We start from the raw sequence: 14,438 nt of genomic DNA, 5'->3' as shown, positions 1-14,438 counted from the left end.
TGTTCCCAGACCCCGCAGCCTGGGCCACGGTGGGAACCCCAGCTCTCCCCAGTCAGTGAGGGAAGGATTTTTCCACAAAGGTGTAGGGCTGAGCCACGATGACCATCTCCTACACGCTGGAAGTTGCCAACTCCCGTTTTGGAGGTTTCTCCAAGCTGCTGTTCCGCTGGAAAGGCAGCATCTACAAGCTGCTGTACAAGGAGTTCATCGTCTTCATGGTGCTGTATGCTGCGCTCAGCTTCATCTACCGGTGAGCAGGGTTGGTGTGTCACCACCAGCTATGTCCTTCCCTGCTGACCCACTGGGCTGTGCAGAGATGCCCCATCAGTCATGGACTGGGGTCTCTGTGGGGAGGGGAGAAGTCCAGGGGACTCCCCCAGGGAGGGTGGGAGTAGGCAGGGAAAACAGGAATCGGGCAATGGCTTTTTGTGGAGGTCAGAGGCAGCGCCCCAGTCCTACTGCTCACCCTGGCCCCATTGCGGGTCCCTGTCCCCACTGCATGTCCCTGACCCTGCTGCATGTCTGTTGCAGGCAGCTGCTGACCGAGGAGCAGAAGCGCCTCTATACCAAAGTGGCTCAATACTGCAACCGCTCCACAGACCTCATCCCCATGTCATTCGTCCTAGGTACGCGTCCCTCCCCTGAACCCAGGAGCTGGGGTCCCCTGCTCTCCCTGGTGCTGGCAAGTTGAGGATGCCCCCACTGTCCGTCCTGACCCCATGCCAAAACATCACTTAGACACCATCGGATGGGGGCTGGAGGAGCCTGGTGCCCCAGGCATGGCATTTGGCCCCCAGACCCACCAAATGCGGCTCCCTGACCATGGGGATGCCAGTGGGAGGCTGTGATTTCCCTGGCCCGCTCTGCACCCTCCTCCCCATTCCCAGGAAAGGGGCATCTTACCTACAAGAGATGCCTGTCCTGCCCTGTGCCACCCATGCCCAGGACAGGGAAGAGCCAGGGACATCCCCACCTCCATCCCTAGGGAGGGCAGCCCAATGGGAAGCACAACGTGCACTTTCTCTCCCGGTCACAGAGAAACCTGTCACCCCTGGTAATGTGGCAGCTCTTCTGGCAAGGGCCCATCCTCAACTCGACCCCCTGCCCAGCCGCTCTGAGCCCCACACACACCGTCTCTTGGTGCAGGTTTTTATGTCACCCTGATCGTGAACCGGTGGTGGGCCCAGTACACCAGCATCCCCCTGCCCGACCAGCTCATGTGTGTCATCTCCAGCAATGTCCATGGCAAGGATGAGAGGGGCCGGATCCTGCGGCGCACCCTCATCCGTTACGCCAACCTGTCGGCGGTCCTCATCCTGCGCTCTGTCAGCACCAGGGTGCTTAAGCGCTTCCCCACCATGGACCATGTGGTGGAAGCAGGTGAGGAGCTAAACTCTAGGGGTGATGGCTCGCAACGTGGGGTGAGAGTTGGGGGCCACAGATGTGTCCGTCACCAGGAGGGTGTGCTGGGGGCCAGGATCCTTGCAAGCATCCCTGTCCCAAACTGCCCCAAACATAGCATCGCATCCTTGCACGGATGTTCACCTCCAAAGAGCCCCACATCCCCTCTGCCCAGAGCCTGTCTCCTGGGGCTGTAGTTTCACCTGGAAACATGCTGTGTCCCGGCTGGGCGCAGTCCCCAGAAGGGCTCTCCCGCACAGACATGGGGGCTGTGGCACTGAGCCTCTGCCCCACCGCAGGCTTCATGACGCAGGATGAGTGCAAGAAGTTTGAGAGCCTCCACTCCGACTTCAACAAGTACTGGATCCCCTGCGTCTGGTTCACCAACCTGGCGGCCCAGGCAAGGGGGGATGGCCGCATCCGTGATGATGTGGCCCTCCGCCTGCTCATGGACGTGAGTCAGCACTGTGTGCATGGAGGGGACCAGGGGTTGCTGGGGGGGGGGGTGTCATGCAAAGCCCTGGCCACCCATGCTTGTCCTCTCTGCCCAGGAGCTGAATCTCTACCGGGCCAAGTGCAGCATGTTGTTCCATTACGACTGGATCAGCATCCCCCTGGTGTACACGCAGGTGGGTACCCATGCACCCCATGGGCCCAACAAGCCCAGATCCCAGCCCCTTCCATCCCATGACGGCAGAGGAGCCCTGCAGCCTCCTCACCTCCACTCTGATGAGGAGCACTTAAAGCACTTTACTCCCCCATTGAATCTGGTGCCGGATCTGGCACAGCCGATGGTTCACAGCCCTGCAGGGATGTGCAGGAGCCTGGGCGGTGGGGTTTGGCCTTAAGCCTGCAAGAACATCAGTGACTGGCCAAGCCTCTTGCATCCTTGCTGCTCCTGTGCTGAGCATCCCCTTCGGCTGCCACCCTCACTGACAGCTGACCCGCACTCCCGGCAGGTGGTCACCATCGCCGTCTACTCCTTCTTCGCCTTCTGCCTCATCGGGCGGCAGTTCCTGGAGCCGCTGGAGCCAGGGCAGGAGGGGGACCTAGACATGTACGTACCCCTCTCCACCCTGCTCCAGTTCTTCTTCTACACTGGCTGGCTGAAGGTGAGACATGGCCAGGCAGCTGGGCTTTTCTTTATGGGCTGAGGGTGGCCAGGTGGCCCTGAGCACCACCCTGGTCTGAGGGGCTGGCTGGCCCAGGGCATGGCACCAACCACGCCACTGCTAGTTTTCCCTGGGGACACGTCCTCTGGGCACAGCTCTCACACTGGGGCACCACAGAGCTCCAAGTCTGCACATTTCATGTGCCCCAAGGGTGGACCAAGGGATGCAGAGCCCCATGGGAAGGTGTCCCTGTCCCTGCTCCACTGCCTCACCTGGCCCCCTCCCTCCCCAGGTTGCAGAGCAGATCATTAACCCCTTTGGAGAAGATGATGATGACTTTGAGACCAACAAGTTGATAGACAGGAACCTGCAGGTGGGTCCTGTTCTAAGCTTGTGTTGTGTGGGGCTGCTGCAGTTGGCGCACAGGGACATTCCTGCCCCCTGGCAGTGCGACCTGTGCCCTGCTGGGACCTGGCCCCCTGCCCTGCTCCTGGCCACACAGGTCCTTGTCCAAAATAGATTCCCATGCAGGAAGCAGGGCTGCAGTTGTCCCTCTGTCCCTGTCCCCACGGCAGGGTGAGCACCCCCACAAGGGACACTCAGCAGCCTGGCACTGCTGCACAGTCCCTCACCTCTGAGAAAAGCATTCAAAAGAGGAAAACCCCAAATGCAGCCAGGGGATGGTCCCAGAGCCTCCCTGGCCCCTCGCAGAGCCCAGCCCTACCCCTGCCAGGCTGGCACGGGGAGGATCTGCAGCCACCCATCCCACTCATGTCTTTGCAAAGCCACCCCTGTCCCTTGGCTTTGCCGTGCCCAGGTGTCCCTGCTCTCCGTGGATGACATGTACCAGGACCTGCCTCCTGCTGTGAAGGACAAATACTGGAACGAGTCCACAGCTCAGCCGCCCTACACCACGGCCACAGCTGCTGAGACCTTGAAGCCCTCATTCCTGGGTTCTACCTTTGACATGCGGTGAGTGCGCAGTGCAGCCCTGGGGCTGGAGGAACGGGGGCCAGGGCTTCAGGGTGACAATAGCACAAGCAGGCTTGTCCCCCCTGGGCCCAATTACGGTGAGCAAACAGCAAATCTGCCCTTGGAGTGTGTTGCCCAGCCCCTGTGGGGCTTAGGGGCTGCACTGGGTGATGGATGAGCTGCTGGGGAAGGGTTGGAGCCTCCTGGAGCCGTTCCCTGCTTGAAAATGCATTGGGATGGAGGTGCTGGGCATCCCTGCGGAGGATGGCAGCCTGTCCCTATCACCCCACCATGCTCCTCAGCATGTGCGAGGACGTGGAGCAGAGCCAGCTGGCAGAGGCCTCACCAAGCATGCCCCGCATCCAGACACCTCTGCTCAGCCGCTTCTTCGCTGCTGCATCCCCCGCCATCAGCATCAAAAACTTCGGTCGGGGCAGCCGAGGTCACCCCCACCTGCGGCGTCCCTGGGCAGATGGTGGCTTCCCCTCCCCTTGCCCCAACCGCTCAGAGGACCCTGAGTCAGTGTCCCGCATCGAGGAGGAGATGGAAGATGAAGAGAGCGGGGCCAGCAAGCCCACCATTCCTGGCAGTCACCCAGTGGGGACCAGGTCACCGGAGGCCTCTGAAACACAGAGGGAGGAGCTGCCGCTGATCCAGGTGAAGGCACCATCCAGTGAAAACATTGGTGCTGACTGGCCGGAGGCCTGTGAGCCCTGAGGCTGCCCCAGAAGCCCCCTTTCCTGGGGGCAAAATAGCTGCCCCCACCCCAGGCACTGCCACTGCCAGCCACAAAGCTCCCTGTCCCTGGACACCCGTCTTGGACCCCCTGTCCAGAGCAGGACATTACCAGGTCTTTTGTCCCTCAGACCTGAGCCAAGATGTGTCCCCAGGTTGATGGAAAGATCCTGGTGGGTTTGGGATTGGGCAGACAGCCTTCAACACTAGCTGTTAACCCCAAAACTGCAGGATTCAGCCCATTTGTGTGATGATGCCACTGACTTGCTGCTGGCCAGGCTTACCCCCTGATCCCATGGCCCAGTGCAGGGGACAGGGGACAGCCCAGACCCCAAGCAAGGGACGGGACAAGGGCATTAGTCTTGCAGAAAACCAACACCGTGATCCAAATGTGCCCTCAATATTAATAAAGTTACTGCTAACATCAGCTTTGAGGTTCTTCCTTGTCAGTGCTAATCATCCCCAGCAGTGAGACAGCAGGGGGATCGCATTTATGGAAAACGTGGGTCATTTTGGGTTTTGTCAAGGAGTGTGCACCTTCTGAGGCCAAAAGTGCACAGCCCCAAGGACTGACACCAGTGATGGTTGTGGGGTATTAGACCAAGTGATACAGCCAGGAAAGAAAAAAAAAAAAAAAAAAAGTGCTTTCAGCTCCTGTAGAAGGATTCCTGCACTCAGACCTGTTTCCCCTGAGAATATTAGCAGAACTATTAAAAAATTCCCCTTCCTGCAAGCCTCCCTTTTACCACAGTTACCTCCCTTTTAAAACTCCCATCTCCCCCAGCAAGCCAGCCCCATTCCTCCTCCACTACCCTCCTGGGCACTGCTGGACCCGTTAAAGCGTAACCAGGAGGTCATCTTCTGGGCTGGACTATGTCCCGTGGAAATACCCCAAAGCTAATATTGCGTGGAGCTGAGAGCCACTCGGCAGCAAAGAGCAGCACTCGGGATGACGAGTGACCTCACTTGGGTTATGCTGCTGGCTGCTCACCATCATAGAAAAAGTAGCTTTTTTTAAAATTCAGCCCTGGCACCTACCTGCAGAAGTAAGCAAGGTCCTTAGACCAGGCTTTGGCACCTCAGAACCCCAGCCAGACTGAGCTGTGCTTAACCCCAGCCCCGGCCCTTCCCTTCCTGGCTCAGCAGGGCAGCTCACCTCCTCCCAGGCACGTAAAATCCCTGTGCACATCCATAGGGCTATGCCAGGGCCAGACCAGAAACCACACACCCCACAGCCCAGCTGCACAAGGTCCCACAGCCTGTGCCACCGTGGGAGCCAGCTGCCACCATCCCGTTCCCATGTCACACCTACAGCATGGCTCCAGTGGGCGATGGGTGCTGCTTTCGTTCCCACGGGCTGTTGCCCTTGGCAGCTGCGTTTTTCAGAGCAGTAACTTTATAAGCAGCATGAATTGATGAATTGGCCGCAATCCTGCTCATCAGGGGCCAGTTTTACAGCTCCTGCTCCGATGCTGAGCTGGCACTTGCTCTGTAAGCCTCAGTTTCTCCTCCACCTGTACAAAGTCCCCCAGAAACACGCCGAATCCTTACTGCTCTCTGTGGAGGGCGAGGGGAGAACAGAGGAAGCAGCCGTGACACATCCCTCTCAAGTGCCCTTCACTGCCCCGGCCCCACCTCTCTGGAAAGCAGGCGTCGCTGGAGAACAGGGAAGTTTTTACCCACATCGCTATGGAGAAGGAATGTGCTTGTGCAAACGTCCCACCCAGGCCAGGTCCCACTGCCAGGGACTCCAAGCGCCACAGCCAGCTGGGTACGGCTGTTTGCAGAGCCAGGCACACAACCACCACGCTGTAACCGCGCGCCATCCAGGTAGCAGGTACCACCTTCTGATGTGGTTCGTGTGTCTCTCCATCTGTGGCACAGGCCCGTCCTTGGCTCCCTGCCAGCAAGGCAGGATGAATCCATACCGCCCAGGCACACCTGAGCTTGCTGGCACCTCCTGCTGCCACACACAGCTCTCAGGGCAGAGCACCTCAAGAAAAGCTTTTTTTTAAAAAAAAAAAACCTATTGAGCTCAAACTATTTGTGGAGCAGTTTGCATTTTAAGACACTAAACACGGATCTCATCATGCCTCTGCCTAGGGCAAGATGATCACAGACCACGTTCTTCAGTTCAGAGAAAAAACAAACCCTGTGAAGCCGGGGCTGCAGGCAGCCTGCCTTGCACCAGAGTGCTCCTATGGATACATGAGGCTGTTGTAAAAATACGTAAGTGGGGCAAGCTGTGCAGCGTGTCCCAAGTCCAGCCTGGCCCCAGGACCAGCCCTTAGATGGGCTCCCAACTTCACCCCCAAATACCTGCACAAACCATTTGGCAACTGGATGCAGAGATCCATCATGCTGGCTTTCTTCAGCCAGCAGCCCCAAGGAATATCTTCACCTGCCCCAAAACATCCTGAAAAAGCTTCTGTTCACCACAGCTTTCCAATCCCACCTCAAGTGACGGGGCAGAACACTGGAGTTTGTGCCCAGCTTTCGAAAGGGACAGACCACAATGACAGCCTGGCCCTTCTGCTAGAAGGAATTTATCTTGCACTGGAATGAGACCAAGGAGGTCAGCAAAAGACCAGCTGGTCATTAAGCAGTGCAGCCAAGTTTGGTTAAAAGGAGATACAAGACACTGGAGGCAGTTGTACCACCAGGCAGAAAACACCCAGCAATGATCAAAGGGACTGCTGGCCCAAACCAGAGGATGGGGACACGTGTCATCTAGGAAGTGGAAGCAGCAGGTACCAGCTGCAGAGGCTGGAGGTGTAAGAGCTGGGAGTTTTCAGCCAGACTTGGCACAAATGCCAAGTATGAAACACAGCACTGCAGAGCTGCTCCCTGGACACTCCTCTCCTGAGGCAGCAGGGCCCCCTTCCTCACTGACTCACCCCAGAACTCCAGATGCAGCACGTGCTGACCTAACACATGGGAAAAGGGGGGACTGTGTGCCCAGCCAGATCCCGACAGCCCCCCCAAGAGCCAGGATTCTTAAATGGGGTGGGCATTTGCACCTTCCTCCTGCTTGCAGGTTTCAAGTACTGGAAGTTCTCCACCTCAGCCAAGTCTGACAACTCTTTTCCACACCCACTTGATCCATTACGTCACCATCCCAGAATCCAGGGAGATGTTTTAGTTGAGAGCATATAGGGTCAGAGCTTGCCTGAAGACACAAAAGCACTCAGGGATTCCAGGAGATCTTTCTTCCTTCCTCCACATTTTACAGGCAGGAGGAGCTACACAAGCCCCCTCTACCCTGCAGACACAAATGAGCACACAACCCTTTACTGTTGTAGACTCTTGGTTTTATTCGTTCTCTCAGCAGAATAGTTTTCATTCATTTGCCTTTCCGGGCCTTGATCTTCCTCAGGTAGAACTCTAATTCCTTGCCTTCCAACACATAGCCATCAGCTCGGCCACACTGTCCAGGTCTAGAGGCAATGCAGGCTGCAAGGAAAAGTCATCCAGTTAGAAGTTTAATAATTCACTACCCCCATATATACAGCAACTGAAAGAAACCCTGCATCCAGCCTCTCTGCAAAGGCACGGACCAGCAAGTTACTAGTAATGGATACACCAGTGGTACGTGCTGGCTTCAGTACCTCCCCCTAGGGTACTGTGCTCGTGAGCCTGCTCTGCTGGAATGAGTCTCTATGAAGTCCTCTTCAGATCTCCAAACTGTCATCGCTCAAGTTCAGTAGCAGAACTGGACAAAGGTCTCATCACCAGAAGACTTCAGAACACTGAACTGTTCGCCAGAACTTAAAACTGGTCAAAGCCGTTGTGTTTGTAGGACATTTTTCTGACACACAGTGCAGCCCATGGGTCTTCTCTCATTTTGCAAGTCTCAAGCCCCATTATTTTTCTCAAAGGCCAACCAGGAATAATCAACTCCAGGAGCCTGACTAGGACACGTAGCAATCCATGCTCCAGAAACAAATTTCCCCTTCCTGCCAGAAGTCGGCTATCTCCAGAAAAGCTACAAGAACAACTTACATTTAAGACCCAGAAGGGACTCCTGCAGATACGGAGAACACCGCACTGCTTTCACCCTGCAGTTAGCTTTATCACAGGCGAGTAGAACTTTCAATGATCCCATCCCAACACCAAGAATAAGATCTGCTCTGGCACCCTCTTTGTGCCCCAACTCCCTTATCCCCACTCACATTACACTGGCAGGGACTCACCAAGTAGCTTTCCTTGCTGGAACTGCTCCTCAAGAATACTCGCTATCTTGGCATTCTTCTTGCGCTCATCATATTTTTTCTGGATCTTCTTTGAACGCTTCTTGTTCAAGATTTCCTCCTCTTCAGGAGTCTAAAAACAAGACCATAAGCGAAGACAAGATTAAACATATGGCCACCTTCTGTTAGAGCAGGTGGTCCCCACTAATATGACTTCTGTATTCTCAGCACTGTACTATTTCCCATTTCTACCTGGCAAAGGTACAAATACCTCATCCCCATAGAACCAGGTGCTGAGTTTCACTTCTGAGGCCAAGAAGTGCAATGTTGCTAACTACGGTCACTGCTGACAACAAAGCACAGCACCCCTAGGGAAGGGCACTCTTAGACAAATGAAACTGCGAAGGTTTCCTTGATGAATTAACCTTCCTCCAACAGAAGCGAATACTCTTTCCCTCTCCAGACATGAGAGCACTTGGGTGTGGTGCAACTCCTGGCAGACAGGTTATGAGCTCTCCCTGTGCTTCTGAACTACACAGTGCTTCAGATAAGAAGGGCTTTGTTTTTAATGCAAGGAGACACTCTTAAGCTGAGTGCTGCACATGGGGGTTTAAATACCTTTCAGCAGTCTGGGGTTTGGATCTCAAATGAATTAAAAGGCAATGGGTCTGGATAATTTAAAAGACACTTAAAAACATGCTGATCCACAAGCTTCTCATCAAAGCAATCATTCCCAGGCATAAGGACCTGACCTGCAAGTCTTCCTCAGCATCATAAAATGTCATCGCTCTCCCTTCAGCAGCAGAACTGGACAAAGGTATCATCATTAGAAGACGAAAGAGATTGACAGGTAGGTCCTTGCGCACAAATTGGTGCAATGCCTCACAGAGCTCTGTGGTACTGGGTCAATCCAGTAACAGAGCCAAACTCATCCTGCAAACTGGTGGGCCCAGATTGCCCATGCTATCACTGAAGGCTATGCAAACTATTCTGGCAGGCACTGTCCACTCATGATGGCTAACTGCCTCTAGCAGGGTGGATTCTGCAAGGAGTCAAAATGACAATGACAATCCCAGACATACCAGCTTGGCACCCTTCTTGCGTCCAAGGGGCAAGGCATAGTGGGCTTCATACCACTGCCGGTACGGGGTACTGTCCACGAGAACAATGCAGTTCTTCACCAGGGTCTTTGTCCGCACCAGTTCATTGTTGGAAGCATTGTAGACGACATCGATGATTCTGGTTTTGCGAGTGCAGCCTTTCAAAAGAAGAGCATGAACTCAAACCTACAGGAATCAGACAACTGAGAACACAGTACAGCAACTCACACTCATCACCCCATCAAATGTCCTCCAGCCTCCCTGGCACTGAATTAAATTTAACTAAGAGGTGCAACTATTTTTCATCAGTCCAACTTTCTGCTGCTAGGACATAAGCCTACACCTGGAAACTGATTCACCCCAACTGAAAAACTGGGATCTGTGGCCTTGCTGGAACTCATCTCAAGTAAGACTAAGCAAAGCTAAAAAGTCAATTTCTGGATTGGAAGATACCTCAGCAGATGCCAAATAACACTGCACACAGAGCTCAACCTCCTGTATGTGTTTGTGTTACTTCCTAAAATTACTGAATCGAGCAGTGTTGGACAGGACTGCTCTGCAATGCATACTAGAAACCATTTTTGTAGGATGAGGGTTTATGAGCAAACTGAGAGGGGAACCTGGTGTTTCCACCTTTTAGGACCCACCTGAAGCATGTGACTGTTTAGCAGGGGCCGGCCCTGCAGACACAGCCCTCCATGTACGCAAAGGCCAGGCACAAGATGGGTTCTCTCCTCTTTGCTCATGTACCTCACCCTTGTTCTGCAAGGTACGCTCAGCCTCTTCACTCCTGCAATACTGCCTATGAGTAATGGCACTTTTCACAGTATGGACAATGCTCTGTGATGACTGAGGAGAAAGCACGTCCTTTCACCTTTGCACCATGCTGATCACTTGAAACATCACCTTCCTTACTGCTGGTTTTACCATCATACTGAGAAAAGCTGACCAGGCCCAGGCTCAAGTTTCATGGTTTTCACGTTTGTATTCAAAGAAAACCCACCTTGCTCAGGGGAAATACAACAGACTCCCCTCTCGCTTCTGTGCTTCCCATTTTTGCTTAGCAAAGCAGAAGTATGAAGTGAACTGCACATGCTAATGTAACATGGTCCTAGCGGCACACCTTCTCAGAACAACCCTCAGCACTGTTCTCTATTGTACAGGATCACCCAACTTAATAATTATTAAGTCTTCATCGATACATAGAAAGGCTCCGTTTAGGAAGCACTATCTGTATTTAGGTTTTTTACCCCTCTGTAGATGCCCCCACCCCAGTAAAAACGTAACGCGAGCATGTCACTCAGTGTAACTATGACAATCCAATCACTGTGAACTTAGCAGACAACCAAGTCTCCTAAGGCCACATAAGGTCAAAAGTATCATCACTATGCATGCTGCTTCAGACCCAGGACTGCAAGCCCTGGGATGTTCAAACCCAGCCTACAAATCTATACATGCATCATCATCCCTCTACAATGCAGCAGTACCAGAGACTAGCACAGCTGTAAAAGACTTCCCTTCCAACCCACCAGGTTTACAATGCACTTACATTCTGATCCCCAGGAGAAGTTGCCAACATCCAACCGAAGAGCACGGTACTTCTTATTTCCACCACGAACCCTCACTGTATGAATTCGACGTGGACCAATCTACAGTCAGAAACAAACAGGAGGGTGTTGCTGGTGCTGGAATGCTACACAGCTCCTGCAGGAGCCCAGCCAACCCCTAACCTCGAAGGCAACATGGTCAGTGTAACTATGACAAACCCCAGCATTGGCAGATACGGTAAAAGACCAAAACGGTCTGTTGCATCTACCTAAGGTGAAAGTTTCATCACTCCAAATTGCCCCTTACTGCAAAAATGTTGTCACTGCTTTTTAGAGGTACAGGGGAAGTTCCACCTTTTAAAGAAGCAGTGACAGATGTTTAACCACTCACAAAACATGGCATGTATTTAAGCCTCCAAAAGCACACGCAACCAGCAATCAAGAGTTTAAAGACACAGCTAGTGACCACCCTCCCCAAATCACCCACCTTAGTGTTGGCAGGAGGTCGCCCCAACTCATACTTCCTCTTCTTGTGGTAGGGCTTCCTCTTGCCCCCAGTCTTGCGACGCTTATGCCAGTTGTCCCTGGAGATACCTGAATGGGAGCGCAGTGCGGTCAGGGGATAGCATGGACCCCACCTGGCCACAGCTAGGCACAGTTCTGAGTCCTCAGCTCTCCAAGGTTGGTATCCGCACAGTGCACACTCAGCCTTATGCAGCAGTAAGAAAAGCTTCATCATTGGTACTCAGATCTGCCTTAACCTCCGCCTTTCCAGCAAAGTGCTACAAAGCAGATTCCCTCCACTGTGTGAGGGGCATCCCCTTTGGCAAGCAGCCTGCCAACATACTTCGTATGCTGAGCACCCTATGGGCAGTGCCAGAAGCCCAGCTGCCAGGCACATCACCGCACACAGCCCATGCTATCGGCTGGGTGTGGCAGGTCCTGTATGGGAAAGGACCCCCATCCCACCTGTACTTACAAGACACCCCAACGTAATCCTGCTTCTGCCCAGCCTGCTGGGTCCCCCAGAGGGACCATTTCCCCAGCGCACCCCACCTCCCGGGTGGCCTACAAGCCCCCACCATCCAGCTAAGTCTTTTACAAGGCCACCCCCCAACCCCTCCTGCTGGGTCCCCCAGAACGCCGTCCCACCTCGTCGGCAGGGTTCCCTGCAGAAGACGCCGAACGCGAGCCCAGCGCTCGGGACCCGCAAGAAGGCAATGAGAATCCGCCCGCGCCTCCCCCCACCGTCGCCATGTTGGGCCTAGGCACCCTCCCCCTGCCAGCGGCTCGGCGCCGTCGCGGCCGCTCCCGATGGCGGGCAGCGCAGGCTAGCGGTACCCCCTGCTGTCACCCGGTAAGGGACAGTGGCGGGCAGCGGCAGCGCGCGAGCAGATGGCAGTGGATGGCGGCTGGGCCCCGCGACTGCCCCACTCACCCATGATGCGGCACTAGCGCAAAGAGGCGGGGCGGCGCCTCACGGGGCGGTTTGGCGGGGAGAGCTCTCGCGAGGCAGTGACGTCACCGCGCCGGCAGCGCGGGGCGCGCGCCGTTGCCTGGCGACGCGGCGGCGGCGGTGGGCGGGGCCGGGCCGGGCCGGGCCTCAGCGTGCGTCCGCGCCGGGGCTGCTCTGTCGAGGCATCGGCGGCACCGGGCTCTGGCCGGTGGTCCCGGGAGGGCGGGGAGAGCGCTGTTAGGGCGCTGCCTACGGCAGGTCCGTCCTTACTGCTCCGCCGGCCCCCGGGCGCCTTGGGGCAGGGTCCAGGGCCCGGCATCCCGCGGCGGGGCCGCACGGGCGCAGCGGGTCCCCGCGCTACCCGGGCTGCGGCCCTGTTCGGCGCTGCGAGGCCCCGGCGGCTCATTAACGTACAACTCATTACTATTCTGGATTATTTGCATACCCAGGGTGCACCGCGGGCCGGCGGCGTAGTCCCGGTAAAGCTGTCCGCCGCCGCTACCGCGGGGCCCCTCGGGTCCTGGCGCGGGGCCGGGCCGGTGTGCGCCGTCGGGGGCCCGGCCGGCGCGGCGGGGGATCGAGCTGGGGGCGGCGGGGGTCGCCGTGACCTGTAGAGCGCCAGCCGGGGGTGGGTACATGTGCGGGGGGGCCCTACCAGCCATACTCTGGTTTCTCTTCAAATCGTATAAATCTTTCGCCTTTTACTAAAGATTTCCGTGGAGGGGAACAAGCACGAGTGTCAGGGAATTTTTTGAGGCTCCACTTCGGTGGAGCTGCCCTTACGCTGGTCAAAGACAGAACGGTGGTAGTGCCTCAGGCCTGCGGCGGCCGGTGGTCCTTTGCTGCAGCGAGTAGCAGCGCTACAGGACAATCAACACCTGGAGCCGCCGCGTAGCATCAGGCCGGGCCTGCTCCAACTGGGGGAGGGCGGCCGGAGCCCCCGCTGGCCGTGGGGCTGCCCCGTCTGGCGGTGGGAAGCAGCGGGAGGCGCGCAACGGGCTTCCTTTGCATCGCCTGTCCATTGGGCTTTTTATTTTCCTGTTCTTTTTGCTCCCTTTTCCTTACTATTTTAAAAAGTATTATTATTTTATCGCAATGATTAAAGTATTTATATCTCAACCCGCGAGTTTGTCACTTTTACTCTTCCCCCACCCCACGGCGGGGGCAGTGGGCGAGCGGCTGTCCGGTGCTGCCGGCTGGGGCTAAACCACAGCAGGGCGCCCCGGCTGGGGCCGGCGGCTGGGAGCTGCTGCGGGACCTCATTAGCATGTGCCTCATTACCCGGCGGCTGTTTTGCATACCCAGGGTGCACCGCGGCCGCACCGCGACCCTGTCCGTGCCCGCCGCCGCGGCTCCCGCCGCCGATCCGGGCTGTCTCGGTCTGCCTGGTTTGTGCGGCCGCGGCGGGGCCGGGGCGGGCCGGGGCCCGCGATACCGGGGGCGGGCGGGAGGTGGTCGCCCTGAGCTGTGGGGCGCGGGGCCGGCGGCCGGTGCGGCGGGGTGGACGCTGAGAGTCATACTCTGGTTTCTCTTCAGATCGTATAAATCTTTCGCCTTTTACTAAAGATTTCCGTGGAGAGGAACAGGCACGAGTGTCGAGGAATTTTTTGAGGCTCCATTTCGGTGGAGCTACTCCTTTTATGGTTGAAAAACAGAATTACATAGTGCCCCACAGAGGGATGTCCCAGTGCGCCCCCAGCGCTTTAGCCACACACACTGTTACCGGTTCCGGTGCCCTGCTCAGGCACTGACGGCGGTGGTCCCGCTCCGCCTTTCAGCCGCCGGCAGGGGCAGGGTCTCTTGCGCACCCGCGCCGAGCGCCACGCCCTCGCCTCCGGGCAGCCGGCAGTGCCGGTGCGCGCCCCGGGGCACGCCGGGAGCTGTAGGCGGCCGTGTGCGCAGAGCACGCTGGGAGGTGTGGCGCT

General features: G+C 56.3%; 2 protein-coding genes and 7 non-coding genes across 9 annotated transcripts; 3 read left to right on the top strand and 6 right to left on the bottom strand.

The window, feature by feature from the left end:
- Positions 1 to 81: 81 nt before the first annotated feature.
- Positions 82 to 6,840, top strand: BEST4 (bestrophin 4). The gene is made up of 9 exons (XM_005238497.3): positions 82 to 250; positions 532 to 626; positions 1,147 to 1,380; positions 1,701 to 1,855; positions 1,953 to 2,030; positions 2,361 to 2,513; positions 2,806 to 2,886; positions 3,331 to 3,485; positions 3,788 to 6,840. Exons 1-9 carry the CDS (start codon positions 99 to 101, stop codon positions 4,200 to 4,202), a joined length of 1,518 nt encoding a protein of 505 aa, XP_005238554.1. The 5' UTR covers positions 82 to 98; the 3' UTR covers positions 4,203 to 6,840.
- LOC114012476 (small nucleolar RNA SNORA35) lies at positions 6,702 to 6,831 on the bottom strand. The gene has a single exon (XR_003554940.1). It is a non-coding gene; the product is annotated as a small nucleolar RNA SNORA35 (small nucleolar RNA).
- Positions 6,841 to 7,509: 669 nt separating the features above from the next.
- Positions 7,510 to 12,621, bottom strand: RPS8 (ribosomal protein S8). Its single transcript, XM_055815152.1, has 6 exons — positions 12,496 to 12,621; positions 11,545 to 11,651; positions 11,060 to 11,159; positions 9,493 to 9,668; positions 8,414 to 8,543; positions 7,510 to 7,673 (listed from the first exon to the last, which is right to left on the bottom strand). Exons 1-6 carry the CDS (start codon positions 12,497 to 12,499, stop codon positions 7,564 to 7,566), a joined length of 627 nt encoding a protein of 208 aa, XP_055671127.1. The 5' UTR covers positions 12,500 to 12,621; the 3' UTR covers positions 7,510 to 7,563.
- LOC114012474 (small nucleolar RNA SNORD38) lies at positions 7,887 to 7,958 on the bottom strand. Its single transcript, XR_003554938.1, has one exon. It is a non-coding gene; the product is annotated as a small nucleolar RNA SNORD38 (small nucleolar RNA).
- On the bottom strand, positions 9,171 to 9,243 carry LOC114012473 (small nucleolar RNA SNORD38). The gene has a single exon (XR_003554937.1). It is a non-coding gene; the product is annotated as a small nucleolar RNA SNORD38 (small nucleolar RNA).
- Positions 11,251 to 11,354, bottom strand: LOC114012475 (small nucleolar RNA SNORD46). The gene has a single exon (XR_003554939.1). It is a non-coding gene; the product is annotated as a small nucleolar RNA SNORD46 (small nucleolar RNA).
- On the bottom strand, positions 11,719 to 11,805 carry LOC114012480 (small nucleolar RNA SNORD55/SNORD39). Its single transcript, XR_003554944.1, has one exon. It is a non-coding gene; the product is annotated as a small nucleolar RNA SNORD55/SNORD39 (small nucleolar RNA).
- A 552-nt stretch (positions 12,622 to 13,173) lies between the features above and the next one.
- Positions 13,174 to 13,288, top strand: LOC114012478 (U5 spliceosomal RNA). The gene has a single exon (XR_003554942.1). It is a non-coding gene; the product is annotated as a U5 spliceosomal RNA (small nuclear RNA).
- Positions 13,289 to 14,029: 741 nt separating this feature from the next.
- Positions 14,030 to 14,144, top strand: LOC129785291 (U5 spliceosomal RNA). The gene has a single exon (XR_008749099.1). It is a non-coding gene; the product is annotated as a U5 spliceosomal RNA (small nuclear RNA).
- The last annotated feature ends 294 nt before the right edge of the window (positions 14,145 to 14,438 follow it).

Source organism: Falco peregrinus, chromosome 10 (assembly GCF_023634155.1).
Source record: "Falco peregrinus isolate bFalPer1 chromosome 10, bFalPer1.pri, whole genome shotgun sequence".
Lineage (NCBI taxonomy): Eukaryota > Metazoa > Chordata > Aves > Falconiformes > Falconidae > Falco > Falco peregrinus.
Note: the sequence above shows the minus strand (reverse complement) of the source record. Positions and strands in the feature narration are given on the sequence as shown.